General features: G+C 36.5%; 1 protein-coding gene across 3 annotated transcripts; it reads right to left on the minus strand.

The window, feature by feature from the left end:
• Nucleotides 1-931: 931 nt before the first annotated feature.
• Nucleotides 932-19,892, minus strand: ARPP19 (cAMP regulated phosphoprotein 19). 3 transcript variants are annotated; one of them, XM_019747089.3, is made up of 4 exons: nucleotides 19,820-19,892; nucleotides 19,549-19,617; nucleotides 9,062-9,184; nucleotides 932-5,082 (listed from the first exon to the last, which is right to left on the minus strand). In XM_019747089.3, the coding sequence occupies exons 2-4, from the start codon at nucleotides 19,591-19,593 to the stop codon at nucleotides 4,912-4,914; spliced, it is 339 nt and encodes a 112-aa protein (XP_019602648.1). In that variant the 5' UTR covers nucleotides 19,594-19,617; nucleotides 19,820-19,892; the 3' UTR covers nucleotides 932-4,911. The 3 variants fall into 3 exon arrangements, with proteins under 3 accessions (XP_019602648.1, XP_019602649.1, XP_019602650.1); XM_019747090.3 differs by having other exon boundaries at nucleotides 19,825-19,877; XM_019747091.3 differs by lacking the exons at nucleotides 19,549-19,617; nucleotides 19,820-19,892 and adding an exon at nucleotides 9,255-9,391.
• Between the last annotated feature and the right edge of the window lie 1,771 nt (nucleotides 19,893-21,663).

Consider the following 21,663-nt stretch of genomic DNA (forward strand, 5'->3'; position numbering starts at 1 on the left):
CAACAGTTCCTGGCTCTTGCATCATGACAATGCACCAGCTCACACGGCACTGTCTCTGAGGGAGTTTTTAGCCAGTGAACAAATTACTGTATTAGAACACCCTCCCCTCCCTACTCACCTGATCTGGCCCCCAATGACTTCTTTCTTTACCCAAAGATAAAATATTGAAAGGAAGACATCTTGATGACATTCAGGCCATCAAGGGTAATATGATGACAGCTCTGATGGCCATTCTAAGAAGAGTTCCAAAATTGCTTTAAAGGGAAGACCAGGTACTCGTATCAGGTGCACAGCTTCCCAAGAGGAGTACTTGGAAGATGACCGTAGTGATATTCAGCAATGAGGTATGTAGTAGCACTTTTTCTAGGATGAGTTTGTGAACTTAATTGTCAGACCTCATATAAAGAGGGTGCCAAAAAAATATATACAAATTTTAAGAAAAACTATATTAAAATTGTAATATTACATACCGATAACAAAAGACAAATACAAGTCACATTTGACTTCTGCAATTATAGGAGGTGCTCAAAGTGGTTACTGTCAGCATCCAGACACTTCTGATTACGGGGAACTACTGCTTGAACAATGTTGACCAAATTGCCCCTTGTATACCTTTTTTTGGCACCCCCAGTATATCTATTTCTCAGAATGTAAGCTCATTGTTTCATCCATCTTTCTATTTCTGACAGCACTGTACTAGTGTCTTACCATGTCATGGAAACTTACAATCTGCAAACGTTTAATGTTATTGTAATCACAAGCCTTTACAAATAATAAAAGTTAATTGCTAGGATCTCATTAATGCACATTAAAACTGAAGACTACAAAATCAAATTACTTCTGCATATAGTAGTAGCCAAACTCTGAAGGGATAAACTTCAGAAAATATTCTGAAAAATGTAGCATTTAAATAAAAAAACTGCAAATTAAATCAATACAAATTAAGTAGATCAATTTATTTTTCTGTATATTTCACAAGTATATTTCTGGAAGGGCTATTTGACAAACTTCAGCATTAACTGCCAACTCTATATAGACATGTTCAACAAAAAAGGCATTTACTCTTGGCCCTTTTAATACAGACAGACGAAGTGTCCTATTGCATCACAAATGATAGATGTGTGGTAACAGATTTGAGGGCATATTAAAGAAATTAGATGTTTTCTTTCAAATGCTATTTAGTTGATAAATAACATAATACAAACACACATTAATGGTTATCATGACCACCAGTGATATGCAGAATAAAACCCACAGGCCTACTTATTCAAAAGGCTGAAATAAGCAAAACAATGTTGAAATCAGTTTTTATTCTTAAGATTAACAATCCCAGAAAGAGAATTCTTTCATCTCAATTTTACAAGGTATGGTGCGGAAGACTGGCAGTGGATGCTGAGTTGCAGAGTTGGGACAGTGGCTCAAATTAGTCATTATCCAGATAAGGAGCGAGTTTTAGAAAATGAAAAATGTGTCCTTATTTGTCACTTATTGGGACGGATATTAAGGATAGGTAATTCATCAATCCTAAACACTATTTAATGAATGCCATCGGGTGCTTAAATAAGCCAGGATGGGGGAATGAATAATTTTTTTGTAATGTCTTTGTCTGGTTTTGGAATTAGCATCATGAATAAGGAAAATTAAGAGTGAAAATGTGTTTGAATGTTGGGGAATGTGAAAAGGCCACCAGAAAAACTGCTTTAGTTGCCACTCAGATGTGCTCTTTCTATGGGCTACCTGCCCGATTCACCAAACACCAAGTTTAGACCACAATTTAAGTGGAGATTATATTTGTTTTGATAAAATTTCACTAATTTGGATTGAGAAAGAATACATGTCTGATTTAGTAAAAAGTATCAATAAATATTTAGAGGTATAGTCCTGTTACATCAAGTAAAAACAGCAATTCCAACTGTTGTAATAACAAGTAGAAGCCTTACTAGGCCTTCCTTGATGAAGAGTTAAGACCTATTGTTAAATCAGCAGCACAAGAGGATTGAGTAATCTGTAAATAGACTGCAAACAAGCTCCTTCCAGTGTATCAAAACAATCCAAGAATCCTTATTTTCCCAACAAGCCAAGAACTATTTTAGTCAGCTGTAGCTTTCAAAAATGAAACATTTCTCTAAACTGTACTATCAAATAGGAGCTACTAGACATGAAACAGGTTATTTCAGACGTCAGCCAATTTTCATGAAGTATTTGTTATCTCCAACTTCGGTTTTACTTCAGCATTCATTTATAACAAACAGGACAATGATTACAATTAATCGTTTCTCAAGCCACAACTCTGAAATCATAAAAATTTACGATTAAGCTATCTGGCCAAAATCATCATTTCAGCAATGGTGAAATAGCCTGCAAATGTGATTTCAATAAACTGAGCTATGAGGCAGAACAAAAAATAGAAAAATTTAAAGCCTCTCTATCCCAAGCACCAATAACGGAGGCTAAGCAATTATACCTACAAATCCTTAATGACAGGTCTTTCCTAATGGAAAAATCCTGAGATTTTTAAGCACTGTAACTTTATAGAAGGCAGATTGGTTTAATGAGGAAATTTACTTTTAATAAAGACAATCAACAATATTTTATTTTGGGCACTTATTCAGTATTTCACAGATCCTCAAGTTTTGAGGTAGGTTAAATATTAGCATTGTATTTTACAAACTAAAACTTAGGCAGAGGTTACATCACTTGATGCAAACCACAGCAGGAGTCCTATCACGATCAAGAATAACTGGTTTCTCTTTCAGATCAATCTTCTCTGATGTGCAGATTTAATGGTGATAGCGTGCACATATTCATTACAAAAGACCAGATATCACAGAAAATTCTACTTCAGGTATTTTCTAATTCTTAAATAGATCCTACAATGATTATACATATTGTGGAATAACCTACTTGCTCCTATGACAAATATATCTATATAACTGATTCTTAAAATGACAAATTAGCACATTACTGACACAGTTGCTTTTCTGCTTTTCGGGGCAGGTGGAGCAGAAAGATGATCAACAAGCTTTCCTCAGAGCGTTAGGCAGAGTCTTTAAGTGCAGGTGCTGTGCTCAAGGCACCATCTATGATGATTTGGGTCATAGGAAAGCAGGTATACAAAGAGCCAAGATCCAGCAAAGATGCTTGGATCCCAAAGAAGGGAGGCCCTGTGCAAGTCAAAGATGAAGAGAAAAACAGTATCATCTCCAATTACTGATTCTTATTATCATGCTACAGCATCACAACACCTTACGGGAAGAGCTCCTAAAAGAGCAGTAAATTTGTCCCAATAAAGTGTGTTCAAGTTCTTACTAACTAGATAAAAAACAAGTAAAATTAAATGGCTATTTTATTAAAATGACATCTATAGAAGCAAAATACCTAAATATTTTAATATGAACATGTTCCACTTATGTAAATTACTCTAATTGTCACAAGCCTAATTCACTTAGCTCATCATAATTACTTAAAATTATTTACCAGAATTTAGCTCATCCTGACATGGTTCCTGGGCCAGTCTTCTCAAGTATTTGTTTCATTATAAAGTTCCTTTTATTTAAATAATTGTAAAGTATTAGTAATACAGGATTACGAATGGTTAATAACAGAAATTATAAGGAAAACATCCTTAGTATGTTATAAAATACAGCATTCAGCACAGCGAATTTCAAGGGTAAGGACAGACACCTATGCTTCCGAACAGACTGAACAGCACAGCCCAACGTGATTTGAGTCAAAGCAGCAAGAAAAAAAGGAGGGAGGGGCCACAGGAGGCAGAGTATTGAAGCCTTTTATTCTAGTGTCCCCAAAACTGACTGTGGAAGTAAAAAGTTTCTACATTTAAAAAGTTTATATAAATTACATGAATTGTAATTTTCATAAAAGTCAAAATGAAACGTTCTGCATAGGACAAAAGATATGCCTAAGCAACATATCATATTTGCACAAGGCCACTGAATGTCATGGATATTAGTAACAAATGAAAAAGCTTAAGTCTATGGCAGACTGAGCAAAGATTTCAGTTTGGTATTCTATAAGCCCAAGATTGTAAACTACTCTTACTATACAAAAGCTCTAATGACATACAGAGTTTTGTGTGTGAACTTTGTGCTTCTGGTTGGCACATCATCTACTTTTTAATATGTGAAATTAATACAGACATTTGTGAGAGGTTGTGCAAAACTTGTATTTACAAAAATGGCACAAAAGTGAATTCAACAGTCGATGCACATGCATACTTCATTCACATCTTTAACAACAAAAGGTATTCTAACTATAGAACTGAATGTTAGCATCAAGGGCAGCTGTTAAGCAATAGGGTCACATAAGTTACACCAGAACGGGCAAATATTGCCCAAGTAAACTTCTATTGTTAAAGCTGAAACAGGTTTAAGGCCATTCAAGTTCAAGCACAGAAATACAAATTTTTTGGAGCCCGATCTATTTGTGTTTGAAATATGTGACCTTTCTTCCAACTTGTGGTCTTAAACTTCTGTTTTATAAAATCCGAAAGGATAACACAGAAGAAAAACAATATAGTAGAGATTATATTAAATAAGAGTAACACACAAAGCTATAATTAAGATGAAATAAAGAAAGCCAAAACATTAAAATTGTAAAACTTGCTTGGTAGTTATTAGGACCAGTTCTACACTAAAGAGTTAGGTAATATATACAATTATTTTCAAGTAGATTACTTTATGTTGCTCTAACATGTTTTCATCAGTGCACTGTGAAACTAATCAGAAACTCTACACATGTGTCTTCCCTTACAATAGCAGCACACACTACCGCTACCTGCAAAGCTGTCGCTCTCAAATGACTTAGTGAATGAAAGGAAATAAAAAGCGGGGAAGTAACATAGTAAGGAAAAATAATGGGAATTAGAAGATTCATGCAGTTCAGCTCTTTTAATCAGCCAGCCAGCTTGCTAGCGACAAGGGATGGTTTCCGCTGGGGAAGGTCCTGTGGAGTGGGAATGTGGTCACCAGTGACCTCTGTCTTATCCGGGGCTGCAGTAGGAAGTTGCTTGTTCTTCATTTTTGCTTTAGCCATGTTGTAATCCCCAGAATCAAAATATTTTTGCTACAATTAAAAAAAAAAAAAATTCAGATGAGTTTCAAGGCTTTCATATGCAATTACAATGGCTTAAGATGTAGATGTGACCCTATATAGTCAGTACAAAATAAGTTAGTCTAACAAAATTTAAACAAAAACATTAATGAGATGAAAATAGCTATGTCTCTGTAGTGAGTTCCAGCACCAGTCAACAATGAGAAGTCAGGCAAAAACCCTCTCCTCTTCAGGCTGGCTTGTATCATTCTGGTTTCAGTGTGGAACCCTTAAGACTGACATCGGCTTCCTCATCAACCTACCTGAGAATGAACAGTCCTGGACTTAAAAAGTGAAATGCTAAACTTGCATTTACTAACAGAAAAAGCAGGCTGATATTCTTGCTTAAATGATTTTGAAAATAAAAATACGTAATTTACCAACTTGCATTTATAATGTGCCACCCACTTTCAATCAACCTTAGAGTTATTAAAACTATTATTTATACTTGCTGGTACTGTCATCTAGGACAAGCACTTCTGCGAGGATTTAAATCATTTACTTGAACCTGAGCAGTGCACTAAAATCAAAATTAAGGTTAAAATATAAATGCTAGGGTAACGGAAGAAATAAACTCACTAGAAATTAATCATCACTTAAAATGCACAATTCTATCCTACATCACCATTTTTCATTTAAGACACTGAATAAGTACAATTATTACTCTTTTTTAGTTTGAGGGATGAATAAGGTAACAATAATCACTAAAACAGAAATTGTGATGAAAGCTAAAGAGCAACCTTAATACGATAATCTATCTATGTGAGTTATCTGTTCCAGAGTGAAAACAGATGAACTTGTCTGGGTTCCGACATTACCTATCATGTTTAGTCAAAAGCACAAAATGAGATATTTAACACACAGTGCAAAATTTAGGCAGATTGTCCCAACATAATCAAGTCAGTTTCTAATGACACTAATTTTATACTAAGCAAAAAAGTTCATCATAAGGAGTTCTCACTTAACTGTAGATTAGGCTACTCTGCTTGGGGAAAAGGAATTACATTTATTTTGTGTGGCTACAGACAAAACTAAAATCAATGCTTAACAATTTTAACTGCCCTAGATAGGAGAGTGAACTAGATCAATGTTTCTCATACTAGGACAGATACAGTCTAAGAAGGCAGTATTAGTTTTTTTTTTAACAATTTTAAAATTTTGTGTTAAGTGAAAATGTTTAAAATTAACAAAACTACCTGGATCATCTGGATGACAATCTTATAAAAGCCTCCTCTCACCCAAATTCAGGGGCTACCGTTACATCAGTATTTATAATTGCACTGACACTAAGTGATCAGCTAAACTGACAATGTTTAACTTTTAAGACCATGTTTCTTAAAACTGGGTTCTCAGTTTTCTTGGGACTTCACAAACTCCACAAATAAACAAACAAAACATGGGCTAGAGCACTGGCTGATATCCCTCCCAGCTCTGACAGTCTATATAGTCACTACGTACACATCATATTTAAAAGCCTAAAGGAGGAGTCAATCCTTGACATCTCGTAATGACATTAACAAGTACAGTGAAACAGAATGGGACCTAATATAAATAATATCTATCCAATTCTTTCAAATGAAAAAGAAACTACTTAAAGATGTCAGCTTGCTATTGTGGCAGAGGAAAACTAAAACCCAGGACTCTGTGATGCAGACTTCTTAAAAAAAAAAAAAAATCAAAACTCTTTTATCATAGAGGAAACGATATGGTTGAATATTAGGACTTCATTTCCCTAATATAAAGTACTTATTCATTAACATTCTGGTATAATATACAGCAATTCAAGAGAATCCTTCTGAAATTACTTATTTCTTGATTCCGTGGCTTATTCTCATTTGGAACTATTCACACCTGTAATACCAATACCAGGATACCATTTGCTGACTTACCATAATTTAACTATTTCTCTGCTCTTGAATAGTGGTGCTGCTTCTAATTATAGTTAAAGCTACAAAGTGTATCTTCAAACTTAAAGACTTTTTCCTTATGTTGAATTATACCCTTTGATCAATTCACAAGAAAAGTATTCATTCAAAGAACATGAACATTTTTATAAATCTTGACCAAAACCCCTTTCCAAAGCAATAGCAAGAATTTTAAATGCTACTCACAGCAAAAAGTGTATTAGCAACATTCAACTTCAACCTCACCAATGGGTATTTAAATATTTTCTAATTTAGTTGGGTGTATACTATGGCATGATTGTTCTTGTTTACACTTCATTGATTTCTATCATGGATAAATATTTTTCTGTGTGTTTAATATCTGTATTTCCTGTTAAAATCCTTTCTGGTGGCGGGGGTGTGGGGGGGTCCTTATTGTTTTTCTTGTATATTTGAAAGATCCCTTTGTGTATTATAGAGACATTTTTGTAATAATTTCCTCAGTGGAAGTTATTACCTCCTGTGGAACAGAAATTTTACATTTTTATATATTTGGTATAATTCTTCCTTGTCATCCTATTATTTCATGTAAGATAAGAAAAATACCATTCTATATTTTGCCATTTAAAAAAAATTGTTAAAATATTCTTTTGATAGAAAGATAAACAGTGTATGATTTCACCTATATGTGGAATCTAAAAACATCAAACTCACAGAAACAGAGTAGAATTGTGGTTGCCAGGGGCTATGGGTGTGGAAAATGGGGAGATGCTGGTCAAAGGGTACTTTGAATTTTAAGTTCCAGGGGTCTAATATGCAGCAATGTGACTATCGTTAACAATACTGGACTGTACACTGGAAAGCTGCTAATAAGAATAGGGCTTTGATGTTCTCACCATAGAAACAAAATGGTAATTTTGTGAGGTAAAGAATGTGTTAACTAACTTTCCCATGGTAATCATGTCACATATGTACATGTATCAAATCATCTCATTGTACACCTTAAACTTACACAATATTACATGACAATTGTATCTCAATAGAGCTGGAAAAAATATCCTTTTGGAATTTGGTTTGAGAACATAATCCATATATAATGATAGCTAATATAAACACATATACACACGCGTTTTTGTAAGCAAGCTGCAATTACAAGTATATTTAAGGTATTCCTTTAAGTAAAAACATGATTTAGCCTCTGATTCAATAAACAACTCTCTTCCATAAACAGTATTTCATCCTTCCCTGCTCCCTGTATGGTAATTTAAATGTGCTTAAACTAAAGATGGATCCCTTAAATTTTTTTATAAAAAAAGGAAGGGGGTAGAAAAGAAAAACCTAAGGAACAACCATGACATTATCTCAATTCAGGTCTCATTATTGATAAATAATGGTTTCTACCTCACAAAGTATGGTAAGATTTCGAAAAAATGTTTTCAGTAATTTAAATTACTAAGTATACAATGTATAAATTGTATCAGAGTAACTCTGTGAAATGCATTATGTAAAGGAGATAGTGAGGTATGCTTCTATACGTATTTAGTCCAAGTAAAAAGTATTTTAAACTTTTGGATATTGTATGGAAATCACCTTTAAAACAGTCAAAAGTTTGAAAAAATATACACAGAAGAATAAATACTAGCTTCTGGATAGTGGTTGCTTTTGGAAAAAATGGAGAAAGGTGATAATATATATACTATATATACACAGGGTAGGTTTCAACTATATCTACACTTTCTTTCTGACAAAGATAAAATTGAAGTAAATATGGCAAAATATTTAAACATTAAATCTGGGCAGTGGGCACATGGGTTCTATTATATTATTATCTGCACCTTTCTACATGCTTGAAATACTTTACAGTTGAAGTGATAAAGAATTGATTCTTATCATACATATTTTATAGCATGAACAGTCTAAAATACTGGGAAAAAACATTATATATATATATATATATATCTGGTAAGGTATATACGCAGAGCCATAGACGCAGATATCCATTTTTAATTTCTATTGGCACGCTGAGTTCATAGAGCTTAAGTATTTCAAGATCACACATAAGAACTTACCCCTTTCTGCAATCGTTTCCTTAAGAAATCTGAACCTCCAGGCTTTTGTCCCAGATGAGGATACCTTGCTTTTAATTTTGCTTCTTCAGCTTTCTCTGGACTAGTCACTTTGTCTTCCATTTCCTGAAATATTTTTAAATAAATTACTTCTCTATTACAATTCAGTTATTTAAAATAATTTACCTTTTAATACCTGGATTCTGACTTTAGTTGTCAAATGCCATATAATGCAGCATCTAAGAAATCGAGCACAGGAGCTTTTAAAACATCTCTATCTTGTTTTTCAAATGATCCATGTGATAGTTCTATTATAGCTGTGATGCATGTGTAACACCCCACACACTGGATAAAAATATCAAGATAGCTCAGCTCTGAAGTCTTGCTTGCCATTACTTTCTAGTCACGTATAATACATTTATAGTTAGTCACCTTCTATGGAACTCATCAGCTCTTTGTCTATATTTAGAGAATCATCTTAACACTGTTAAAATACAAAAAATCTTTTTGATTACTTATTTATCCAAAATCATGCATAATTGGAAGCTCGAGATTCTTTAATAGAAATTAACAGCAGCTTACTTACCAGCACATTTTCCCTGAATAACTCAATACAGAAGACCTTGCTATTTGTAAAGGAGAAAAACATTGTCAATCTTCACGTCTGTGTATATTATTTTCTAATTATCGCCTATATTTAATGATCTTCATGCTAAAGATTACATCTTTAATGTATCAAAAAAATGTTTTCTAAACAAGGGCTGTCAATGTCTTTAGGCTATTCACTTTTAACACGACAGCCTTGAGACAGTCTACTTTTTTCCCAAGAGTCAAATTTTATAGGGAAGCTGGTTATCGCTGTATGGCAAGTACTGCAGAGGAAAGAATGAATCAAGAAAAACAGAGTTGCCCTAATAGGGAAGGCCGGGCAATGGCAAGGTGCACTTTCTAGCTAATGAACTCATTTGCGCATATCAGCTCAGCAAAATGACACACCTCTGCATATCTCAATTCTCCTAGGTTATTTATGAATAGTCAAAAAGCACGAATGTTAAATACATAAATGCCAAGCCTAATGTTTATGTGCGAATGTACGGCAAATAAATCATTTATCAATCCAGGAAATGAAGAAACAACTTCATACAAGTTTTGCACATATTTTCCTCAAAATTGTATTCATACGTTTTATAATCAGCTTTATTCACCTCATATAGTCAATATCTCCTTCATCTTGAACAGCTTCTTCTTGTGTTGTTACACATCGCATTTTTAGTCTTAAAGGATTTTGAGAATAAAGCTGCTACTGCCAAATACACTTGCTCTATGGGGCTTCTTTTATGTGTATGGTCCCTTCTACTTTCCTTTTATTCTGCAGTTTCATTTATCTATTTTGATTTTGTCTCTTTACAGTGGTCGTATCATTCACAAAAAATCCAACTACATGTGCTCAGCCAGAGACAGAGGCTCTAAAAGAGCAACAGTGATTATGCCAGTCATTCCTTCAGGAAGGATATGACCCAGAGAGCTCAAGTGTGAGGTGCGTGATCCAAACTTGCCGTTCCAATGATAGTCTCAATCCCTGGGTATTTTTCAGAGTGTAAGCATATCAATTTACTGTCTACCATTCCAGTACTGAAAAACTCAGGCCCTACAACACAAGCTTACTATCTCAGCTGGCAAACAACTGAAGAATTAGCCCAGACATCGGTTCAAACACCAGACAACAAAGTGACTACTTGACCTGAGAATTGACAGGGCAGTTGCCAACATGGCCAAGACTTCATTGGGATTTTTCAAGGGGGATTTTACTTATATGTGCTTTGGCCTTACTAACTTTAGAATCTAACTCCCATGTAAGCTATGACTACACTTGTACTGATCACAGAAGCTCGAGAAATAATATAAATTTAAGGTTACCAGTTTCCTGTAGGAGGTGGGCTGGGTCACTGCAGTTTTTCTCTGTGGTTCAGCCTTCACACAAGCTTCTACTATGGCCCCGGGGTATTTGTGTGCTACAATTCAGAAGTGGAACTGGGAAGAGTGACCTACTCTTGAGCTCCCCTGTAAAGCTGTTTATTGAATTGGTTGACATTAAATTTGGACGTAGGTAGGAAAGGACTCCAACCTGATTACAGCCTTTCAGTCCCAGAATTTTTAAATTAAAGGGTGTTAACTGAGTTCTACATTTCCACTAAAACCACCCAATTTTCTTGGGCCTAGGAAATGAGGGCTTTCCACCACTTCTTCGTTTGATGTGAATTATCAGTTCTCTGTATCTAAAGAGAGATTCCCTAAAATTTCTGGTATAGGGGTAGTATGCAGTGTTTCTTCAGGTTTCCCCCATTTTATAAATGCGAGAGGAAAAGTTGTATACAACATGCCATCATATCTGGCATTCCCTTATTTTCTTATTAAAGAATACATTTATGTATATATTTATATAAAATAGTAAGCATGTTCAATTAAATTAGTTTACTGTAGAAAAATGTTTGGGGCAAAATACAACTACAGCTGAAGATATCATTTAGATTTATAATGTGAAAAACAAACCAACTCTTGAACTTTCTTGCCGAACACACTGCAGAATGGCAAGTCCCTGCTCAATGCAACTTCATAGCTTCAGTCAGCATTTCAGCTGTATTGAACACTAAAAGGGGAGACTATGACCAAAGTCACATGTTTTAAACATAGTAAATACCATCAAGATGTCCACAATACTTTTCATGGACCATATGAAAACACTCTTAACCTTCTGCAGATGTAGACAATTCTAGGCAAGTTCTAAGCAAGTTCAAATGCTTGGACATTCACCAATGTTTCGACACAGCTACAGATTTGCTTGTGAAGTATAAATAACACATCAGGTGGCAGACTATGTCTACTGGCATTCAGTCCAGATACCCTTCTCTAAACAATTCCCCGAATCACTAGTTAGAAGCCTGAAGCTACATTTCCTAGACTGAATTCCTATTAGGTTCTGCCAATGGTACATACACGAGATCACAAGACATGGGAGAAAGAACCCACTCTGTTTCTGGTGATGCCACCAACAATGTGCAGACCCTGTGAGCTCCGGAGGCTCGGAGCAGATAATCGGGGGATACTTAGCAGCTACATGAGAGTGGGTGGGCGACACTGGGTTCAGAATAATGCTCTCAACAGCATTCTGCAATCCCTCGCCTCTGGAAACATTATCTTCCCCCTTTGCTCTTCTATCTCTTCTAATACTTTGTAACATAATTCCCTAAATCACAGCCCTTTCTGTTTGAAATACCCATAATGGTTTCTATCCTCCAGACAGGACACTGATAAAACTCAGGTAAAATAAGCAATTTAGCCCTATAGTTATGCTTAAAAAATGCAAAAGGGGACACAGAATTTGGTGTGACTGCTTATTTCTGAACATCCTTCAGAGGAATTGTAAGCATTTATTTCAGCTAGAATGAAAAAAAAATCCCCCAAAAAGTCTGAGATACAGAAGAAAATAGCAAACAAAGAAATTGGTATATGTTCACGTATACAAACAAGTCACTTTTTCAATTTTCCCCCAGCTTTAGTGAAATATAATTGACACATTCACTTTTAATATTAATGTCTTAATATGTGAGGTTAAAAACAGAACAAAAATACTATATGACAGTACAGTATTTTTAGAGTTTAAATGTTCTGCGGTCCTACATTGTTTAGAAAAGGGTTTATGATATTAAGTTTACATTTTAAGGATGCATAAAATTTCAAGGAGAACCAATCAAGTAACAAAAACAAAGTATATAACTTCCAAACTAATAGTGGGGGTAAAATGGAAGAAAAGAAAATCAATTTGAAAAAAAAAAGAGGGATAAGGGCAAGAAAAAAAAAAAAAAAAAAGACCAAAGAGAAGCAAAATGAAAGACGGGAGAAATAAAACCCACTATGTCAATAACCACAGTAAACAAAAACGGACTGATAAACTGTCCACTTAAGTCTAGCAGGTGAATTTAAAATAAAATCTAGCCACCTGCTGAGTACCAAAAAAAAAAAAAATCTAAACACATAAGGACACAGTTGAAACATATAGAAAAACAAAACAACATACCAGGCAAATGCGAACCAAAATAGAACTAGTACTCCTATATTAATATCAGATAACAGAGACGTTGAGACAAAAAAGCATTATTAGAGCTATAGAAGATCTAAATATTCATGCTTCTAAATAAAAATTCTCAAAATATATAAAGCAAAAATCGACAGAATTACAGGGAGCAACAAGTCTATCAGCATAGATTTCAACACACCCTCCTCAATTATTGATAGGTAAAGACAAAGTAGTGGAGATACTTGATTTTAATTCTCTATCCAACAATTAGGAAATGCATATTCTTCTCAAGCAAAAATGGAAAAGTTGACTAAATATTAGGTCATAAAGCAAGCTTTAATCATTTGCATCCCAACCACCATCTATGACTAATAATTGAGGTTAAAAGTCAGTAATAATAATTCACGGTTAAAATAGGAATCACATGAATTAAAAGAAAATACTCAGAACTCACTGATAATAAAAATTCTACAAATAGCCAACTTGTGGGATACAAGTGTCCCTTAGAGCTTATATTAGAGAGAAAAAACCCTAAAACTTAATGTGCTACGTATTCTAATTTAAGAAATTAGACAAAGAACGGAACCCAAAGAGATTAAGAGAAAATAAAAAGCAGAAATTAATGAACAGAAAACAAAGACACAATAGAGAGGGCTCAACAAAGGGGGGAAATGACAAACTTAACCAAGAAGTATTTTCTAAAATTCAAACCTGGTTTTGAAATTTTACTCTCCAAGAAGCCTTTGTGCTTGTTATAGAGCAATTTACTACTTTTTAGAAATAAATGCTGGAGTAGATTCATTTAGCTGATTAATACCTTTGGTGGGGGGGGGCTAGGAGAAGCATCATTGGCATTCTCGAACTTTTGACTACAGACTAGAAACTGGGAAAGCAGAAACCCAGGATATTCTAACAGATATATGCTTATGATATACAAAAGACATTTTTAACTATATTTTACATCATATTTATCCCCTTGACAAGTACCTAAGCCTCCAAATAATCTTCGTTGTATACCCTGTACCTAGCATAGGGCCTAACATTTGTGTTAGGCAATTGCATTTTTGTGAACTATTCTATTGAAATACATTAGTTATCCTTTCTATAAGTAGGTAGGGTATAAGGTATAAGTACATACATATAAAAAGGATATTTTATCACATGATTACGGATTATTTTGTAGTCTGTCATGGACTGGTATTAAGTATGAATTACTGGTATCACTTTTCAGCATTCAGCAGAGAAATTACACAGCAACAACAGCAATACAAACCTGACCACTCTAAGTAAATTCTCCTCTATCTACTAAGCAAGCAATATGTTCATGGATGCAATGGTTGATGAATAAATAGAAGAGATTAATGAAACCCAACAAATCCTTTAGGAAATTGCCAGGAAGGCATCAATATAGTCAACCACTATGGAAATATACTGTAGTCCTCTTAAGTCCTTGCTTCTTGCCTAATGCCTAGCATTTAGTTGTTCAATAAAAGTCTACTGAATGAATAAATACAATGTACTCCAAATGTTTCAATAAAGTTAAAGACCCTTCTAAACACCTGATAGTTTCACCATTAGCTTATCTTTGAAATATTTGGACCTTACAGGTTCAACAACAGAAGTTGATATTCAAGTCCTTCACAAACAACAGACAAGCCTAACTGCTGTATAGCAAACTGGTAAGGTAGCAAGAAACATTTCAAAACTCCTAAGGTTTACCTCTAGATTGCTAAGCATGAATGGTTGCACACAAACCCAAGTAGCACCTTGTGCTCTGAACTGAAAGCACTATTTAGCCTTTTGGTTACCAAAGTAGTGTCGAAACTAGCCCCAGAAAAACGCCAATATTAACTGCACTTTTTTAAAAACTGGGAAACTAGGAAATCAATTTATATCCACTCTTTACTGTTGGTGCATGGAGGTAATTTAAACAGTTCTCTTCCTCTCCCATCATTCAAAAAAAGCACCAAGCATATTTTAAACTGACAGAAATATTTGAGACCTCTACTTGAGTTAGCCTTCTCCAAGACATCTTACTAATTTGATGAATCTTGTAATAAAATCTTTAGAAAACCCGCTATTGAGATCTTTTAAAAGCTACAATATACCAGGGGCGCCAAAAAAATGTATACAAGTGGACACTGTGATCAGCGTTGCTCAAGCAGTAGTTCGCCGTAATCAGAGGTGTCTGGACGCTGATGGTAACCACTGTGAGCACCTCTTGTAATTGCAGAAGTCAAATGTGACTTGTATTCATCTTTTGTTGCCGGTATATATTGAGTATTACTATTTTAATACAGATTTCCTTTCTTAAAATGTGTATACACTTTTTAGCACCCTCTGTATATACACATCCCTCCACTTTTTAAAAATTTATTTTTAATTGTATTCAACATACAGTATTTTATTAGTTTCAGGTGCACAACATACTGATTCAACTTTTGTATACCTTACAAAGTGATCACAATAAGTCTTGTAACCATCTGTCACTGTACAGTTATTAATATTACAATATTATTGACTATATTCTCTGTTGTACGTTACATCCCCATGACTTATTTTATATACTTCTTAATCCCCTCCCCTTTTCATTCCTCTACTTTCATTCAGACTTAAGTGGGTCTAAGCTAAGGTTTTTATATCACCATGGTCTATCCGTCTCTCTCTCTTTTTTTTTTTTAACTGTAGTACTAGCGTTGTCTTTGTATTGGAATAATACTCTATCAAGTTTCAACTGAAAAGTTCTGAGAAAAATTCATTCAACCAGCATTTCCTGAATAATGCCCGGTACTATGCTAGATGCTATGAGAGAAAAGATAAAGAAGGGTCCCTGGGGAACCATGATTTCACGAGACATGTGGGATATAAAACTGTAACAACAAAGGAACAACACAAAGAAAAGAAATAAAAACTCACAGATGATATTTTAGTGGTTACCAGAGGATAAAGGGGAAGGGGAGTGGTAGACGAGGGTAAGGGGGATCAAATACATGGTGATAGACCTGACTCTGGGTGGCGAACACATAATGTGATATACAGATGATGTATTTACAGAATTGTACACCTGAAACCTATGTAATTTTACTAACCACTGCCACCCCAATACATTTTCATTAAAAAACAAGGGTCCCTGAACTTAAGATGCTCACAATGAAAACCGAATTATGTATTTTAAATCTCTGCAAACCTCCTCTCACCCCCAGGACCAAAGTGCATGCCTGTCTTAACTTAGTGGTATTCAAAGTGGAATTCATAGATAATAGACCCATGAGGTCTCTGCTAAAATGTTTGTGATGTTTTGTTTCTATTTCAGTGATAACCTAAAAAAGAAAAATACAAGCATATTCTAGGGCATCTGAACTGCCATCTCGTAGCTAAGTAGTGCTGTGCGACTTCCTTGTCTGAGCTTTCATCAACGATGACAGACTCAGCAGTATTATTCCTATAGTCCAAGATGAGAAAAGAACAAACCTGAATTACAATTTCAATGATGTACGAGGTCGGACAATTAAGTTTGTGAACTTGTTGCAACGATGTTGCTAACCTGTTTTAATATGAGGGATTATTCATTATAAATTTGTACCAACTGGACAGTTAACCAAGTTTACTATTTGGAAGTGCTAAAAAGGCTGCGTGAAAAAGTTATGACCTGACTTTTCGCCAACTCATGGCTCTTGTATCACGACAATGCACCAGCTTAAACGGCACTGTCGGTGAGGGAGGTTTTAGCCAGTAAACAAATAACTGTATTAGAACACCCTCCCCTCCCTACTCGGTTGATCTGGCCCCCAATGACTTCTTTCTTTACCCAAAGATAAAGGAAATGTTAAAAGGAAGACATTTTGATGACATTCAGGACATCAAGGGTAATACGATGACAGCTCTGATGAACATTCCAGAAAAAAAAGTTCCAAAATTGCTTTGAAGGGTGGACTAGACGCTGGCGTTGGTGCATACATAGCTTCCCAAGGGAAGTACTTCAAAGGCGATGGTAGTGATATTCAACAATCAGGTATATAGCACTTTTTCTAGGATGAGTTCGCGAACTTAATTGTCAGACCTCGTACCTGACTCTACAGTTTAATGACCGTAAAGCTTACTTGTAAAAAGGAGTACTGAGTCATCATATGGTGTTGGTGAGCGTGAACTTGCCATATTCAAAAAGCTCCTGCCCTTTACCGACTGCTACTGTATTCTCAATACATTGGAAAATTTCACCAAAATACCTTGTCACTCTGAATTAATAATTTAAACTGGTTTTGTTTGTACTTGATTTATTTTAGTTTTAAAGTCTAAAAAATAGGAGTTTATACTTATCTTTAAGCTTGTATATACTTAATTAACATCCCAATAAAAAAGTGGTCTATACACTTTTTCTCTCTTAACAAGGGTGCACACATTACTCAGGTAGAGAAATAGTGATCTAGCTCTTACTCTGCAGAGCTCATCTCTTCACCTTAATTTTTCAGAGGCAACAGGCTAATGTACCATGAAACTGTAAAGGTATTTTACCTAAATATAAATACTTTGACTGTAATTGAGAGGTAAACTGGGTACACAGACAATAATCCAATTTTTTAGGTCATATCACCATTCTTCCAAATAGAAGAAACAGGTGATTTGGCCGATAGGAACACAGAAGTGACTGTGCACATTTTCCTCATGTTTAGGGATGGTATCCATGCTACAGGCACTCAACATCTACAGCCAATCTTTAATTCAAGAAGGGACATTACATTACTAACACTCTTTGGTATTAATGACAGCAGCATCTAAAACCAAAGGACCTGAAATAAATTTTTAATGTAGACACTCAAGAAGAGAAAACAGTCAAGATATCCTTAATACTGCTGAGACATACTATTAGGCTCTGCCAAGCCTTTATACTATAGAAATCAACACTACACTTGGGCAACATACTAACAAATCTCATTTGAAAAACTTACATCGCTATTGTACATCAGAAGTCAAAACTGAGGTTGATTTCAGTGTTTAGGACAAGACAGCACAGACATGGGTTTGTTTTTCTGGATTCTGAAATCCCAAGCAATAATGAATATCATGATAAATATTTTACAATAAATAAATGATGTTTAATATTACTATAAAGATTTTAATCTTTAAACTATAGTTTTTGCCCTCAAAATCCATTACGTTACAAAGTGTGAAAAATATCCAACATTGTTTTCATTGGAATATTCCCAAATAATGTGGTACCTTGGCCTATTATTTACGCAATTGCTATTTTCTTGTTTTTCTCCAGTTACTTTACAATATCACAATAGAACCACCCAACCCAGGAAAAGTTAAGATGGTTTAAGAACCTATGGAATAGGTTTAGAACACTTATCAACTTCCAACCTGATGAAGGGCATGCGTGCAACAGTAAGCAGAAACTCTAACAAAGTACAAGCATTAGACCAAATACCATTTATGATATGCAGTCTGATGTTTTAAAGAACGTGTTGGTAAATCTCCATAAACAATCTAGGAGACAAGATATCATGGACTTTTGTGGGCCAGCCCCAAGTACCCAGGAGGGCAGGGCAGCAGAAATAATTATGGTGGGAGGGGCTAGCACTAGCCTAGATAAAATATAAAGCCTTTTTATCTGTTAATTTGAATCACACCGAATCGTGGCATATTTCCCTACATTAAAAAGATGTTTAAAGTGAGTTACAAAATAGTCCTGTTTCCACGAAAACCCTGATCAACTAAGTCGGTAAAAAAAATTTATATTCCAACCTTCAGGTTTTTAGTCAATTACCATATGCGAATCCCACTGGCTCACATTTTTGAGCACACACGGCGCTAAATACTGTAAATTACCTACTTCATAAGCCTCATAACCACCGTACGAAGCAAGAACTATTATTCTTATTTTACAGATTAGGAGACTGAAGCCTGAAGAGTTGAATAACTACGATGACACGGCTAACAGGGACTGGAACTGAAATTCCAACCCAGGTCCGCCCGACACCGCCTTTGGAACTAAGAGGACGCACACAATAGGAGAGTTCGTTTTTCAAGGGTGAAATAAAATTTCCTAAGCGACGTGAAGTCACGGAAAAACTTAGGTTCCACGCGTTAAGGACTGAGTCCTGGGCCCTTATGTATATTGAAGTGATTAAGGACCAACGCGACCCACCGAGGCGTCAGAACCGGCACGTTTCAGGAAAGACGTGGAGAAGGTTCAAACTCTCACCACGTTGGCGCTAATTACCAGAGTTACTGCGGGCAGCCGACTCCCGGGTGTTCTGCCTCCCAGCCGAGGCGCAACCCACTCTGCATCAGGCGCCACGGGGCCGGGCCGGGCGCGCCCCTCCGCACGCGGCGGGAGCAGGCCGCCCGCCAGGCCCGGTCCCCTGTGGGGGCGGCTCGGGGCCTCCCGGGCCCGATCCCGGCGCACACTCACCTTCTGTTCCTCCGCTGAGGCTGCCTCGGGCACTTCCGCGGACATACTGCTCCCTCTGCAGACGAGACACTGGGAAAAGATGCGATTATCGGGTGGCCGAGGCCGCCCGGCCACCTCAAACCCTCCCGTCCCCGCTCGCCGAGCCCCCGCCCGGGCCGCCTCCGCCCGCGAAGATGGCCGCCGCCTTATGACGACACGGAGCTCCGCAGCGCTCGGCGACTCCGGCCCGCCAGCGACCCGGTCGCCCCTCCCGCGCCGCGCCCCTGCCTACCTTACCCCTCTTCTCCGGCTCAGCGACGCCGAAGCACTTCCTTTCTTTCTTCAAAGGTCGCGGCTCGCGCCTCACCTCATATCCGTCCGCCCGATGCTTTCTGGGACTTGTAGTTTATAGGTGCAGTCGCATCTCCCCGCCTTTTCCGGCCTATTCTGATCTCTTCTGTTCCAGGAGGTTTACTAGTGTTTCCATCTTCTCATACTCGCCCAGTCCCATCGCCTCCTCGTCCTGTGCTCTGCAGCCACCCAGATTTTCTTCTGGGCGCTCCAAAGTTCTGTTCTGCTTCCCTCCACTAGTCTTTCCTCCTCAGCTTCACCTCCTTAACCCTGTTCATCTTTCACATCCCCAGTCCTGCATCACTGCCTCAGGAAAGCTCGTCCTGAGCCCCATACACTAGGTCAACTCCACCTCTTAAATGCTATCACATCACTGTATTCTTCCTCAACAACACACACTGTATCACTAGACAGTAATTGTTTTGATTACTTTATTAATGTCCCTTTTCCTGCTCAGATAAGCTACATCACTCAAGTTTGCTTGTATTTCACTCCCAGAACCCAGCATTTCCTAGATATTCAATAAATATCTGACGAAGGTCTGTTTATTTGTCTACTCCTGGGGATCTACTGCCGCAACTTCACTGCGACTGCTAGTGCCATACTCCTCCAATGACTTTCTTAATTGCTGAATTCATTGGCTTTACATTTAATCCTCACTCTACTTGCCATCTGAATACGTAACTACTGGCAATACTTGGCTGTTCCAATGAAGTGCTCTCAGAAACCAGCAAATAAGATTGCCCTCTAAGAGTTGAACTAGTGAAAAGAAACAGGTAATGAATGCAGTTCTGTGGAAATTTTGAAACCATCAAAACAACTGGGGTGTCCTTATAGAATCTCAGACAAGAAGACTTGTATTAGGATTGCAATTTAAAAAATGAGAGTTATACTACACTCCTTTAGGAGAAAGGAAGGGATTTGTCTGGCGATAAAGTATTTAAAATACAAGGGTTCAAGAGGCCAGCTCTTTGACAATGATATCGCTTGAGCTGGGTCAGTTAAGAAACTTTGCAAGCTCAACTAAATTTGTTCTCAGAAAGGAGAATGCACTAGTTAGGCTAACTGGAGCATCTAACAGTTGTATTTTTATTAATAAACTAGCATTCTGGAATTTGGAGGGGTGTCAAAAAACGTATACAAGGGGACACTTTGGTCAACATTGCTCAAGCAGTAGTTCGCCGTGATCAGAAGTGTCTGGATGCTGATGGTAACCACTTTGATCACCTCTTATAATTGCAGAAGTCAAACGTGACTTGTATTCATCTTTTGTTATCAGTATATACTGAGTATTACAATTTTAATACAGTGTTCCTTTCTTAAAACGTGTACATATTTTTTTGGCACCCTCTTTATATCCCATATCAATGTATTTGTTAGCTTGGGTTAAAATCTGATAGTCACATACACATTAAAAAAAAAATCATTATACGTGGCTTTGTATAAAGAGACTATGTTCCTGAAAGATAATGACACTTGCATGAGGGCAAGGTTAAATTTCTGGGAGGCTGACTTTGGTCAATGGAGAATTCACAAAGGCCAATACCCCAATGTGGGGACCTGAGTGGGAAGCCATCCTTCCGCATCCTTAACACCCCTCTGCATCATCAACCATGAACCTTAATGTTTAAAATTGCACACTGATCACCAACACCCTGTTTCTTAAAACTTTCTTCTCTTGGTCACTAGGATACCACTGTCTTAGTCTCTCCTATTTCTCTGGCCAGTCCTTCTTAATCTCCTTTGTTGAGTCTTTATCTGCCTCCTAATGGGAGAATTGTAACA

This window comes from Rhinolophus sinicus, chromosome 3, assembly GCF_057876585.1.
Source record: "Rhinolophus sinicus isolate RSI-liver-muscle chromosome 3, RSI-T2T, whole genome shotgun sequence".
Lineage (NCBI taxonomy): Eukaryota > Metazoa > Chordata > Mammalia > Chiroptera > Rhinolophidae > Rhinolophus > Rhinolophus sinicus.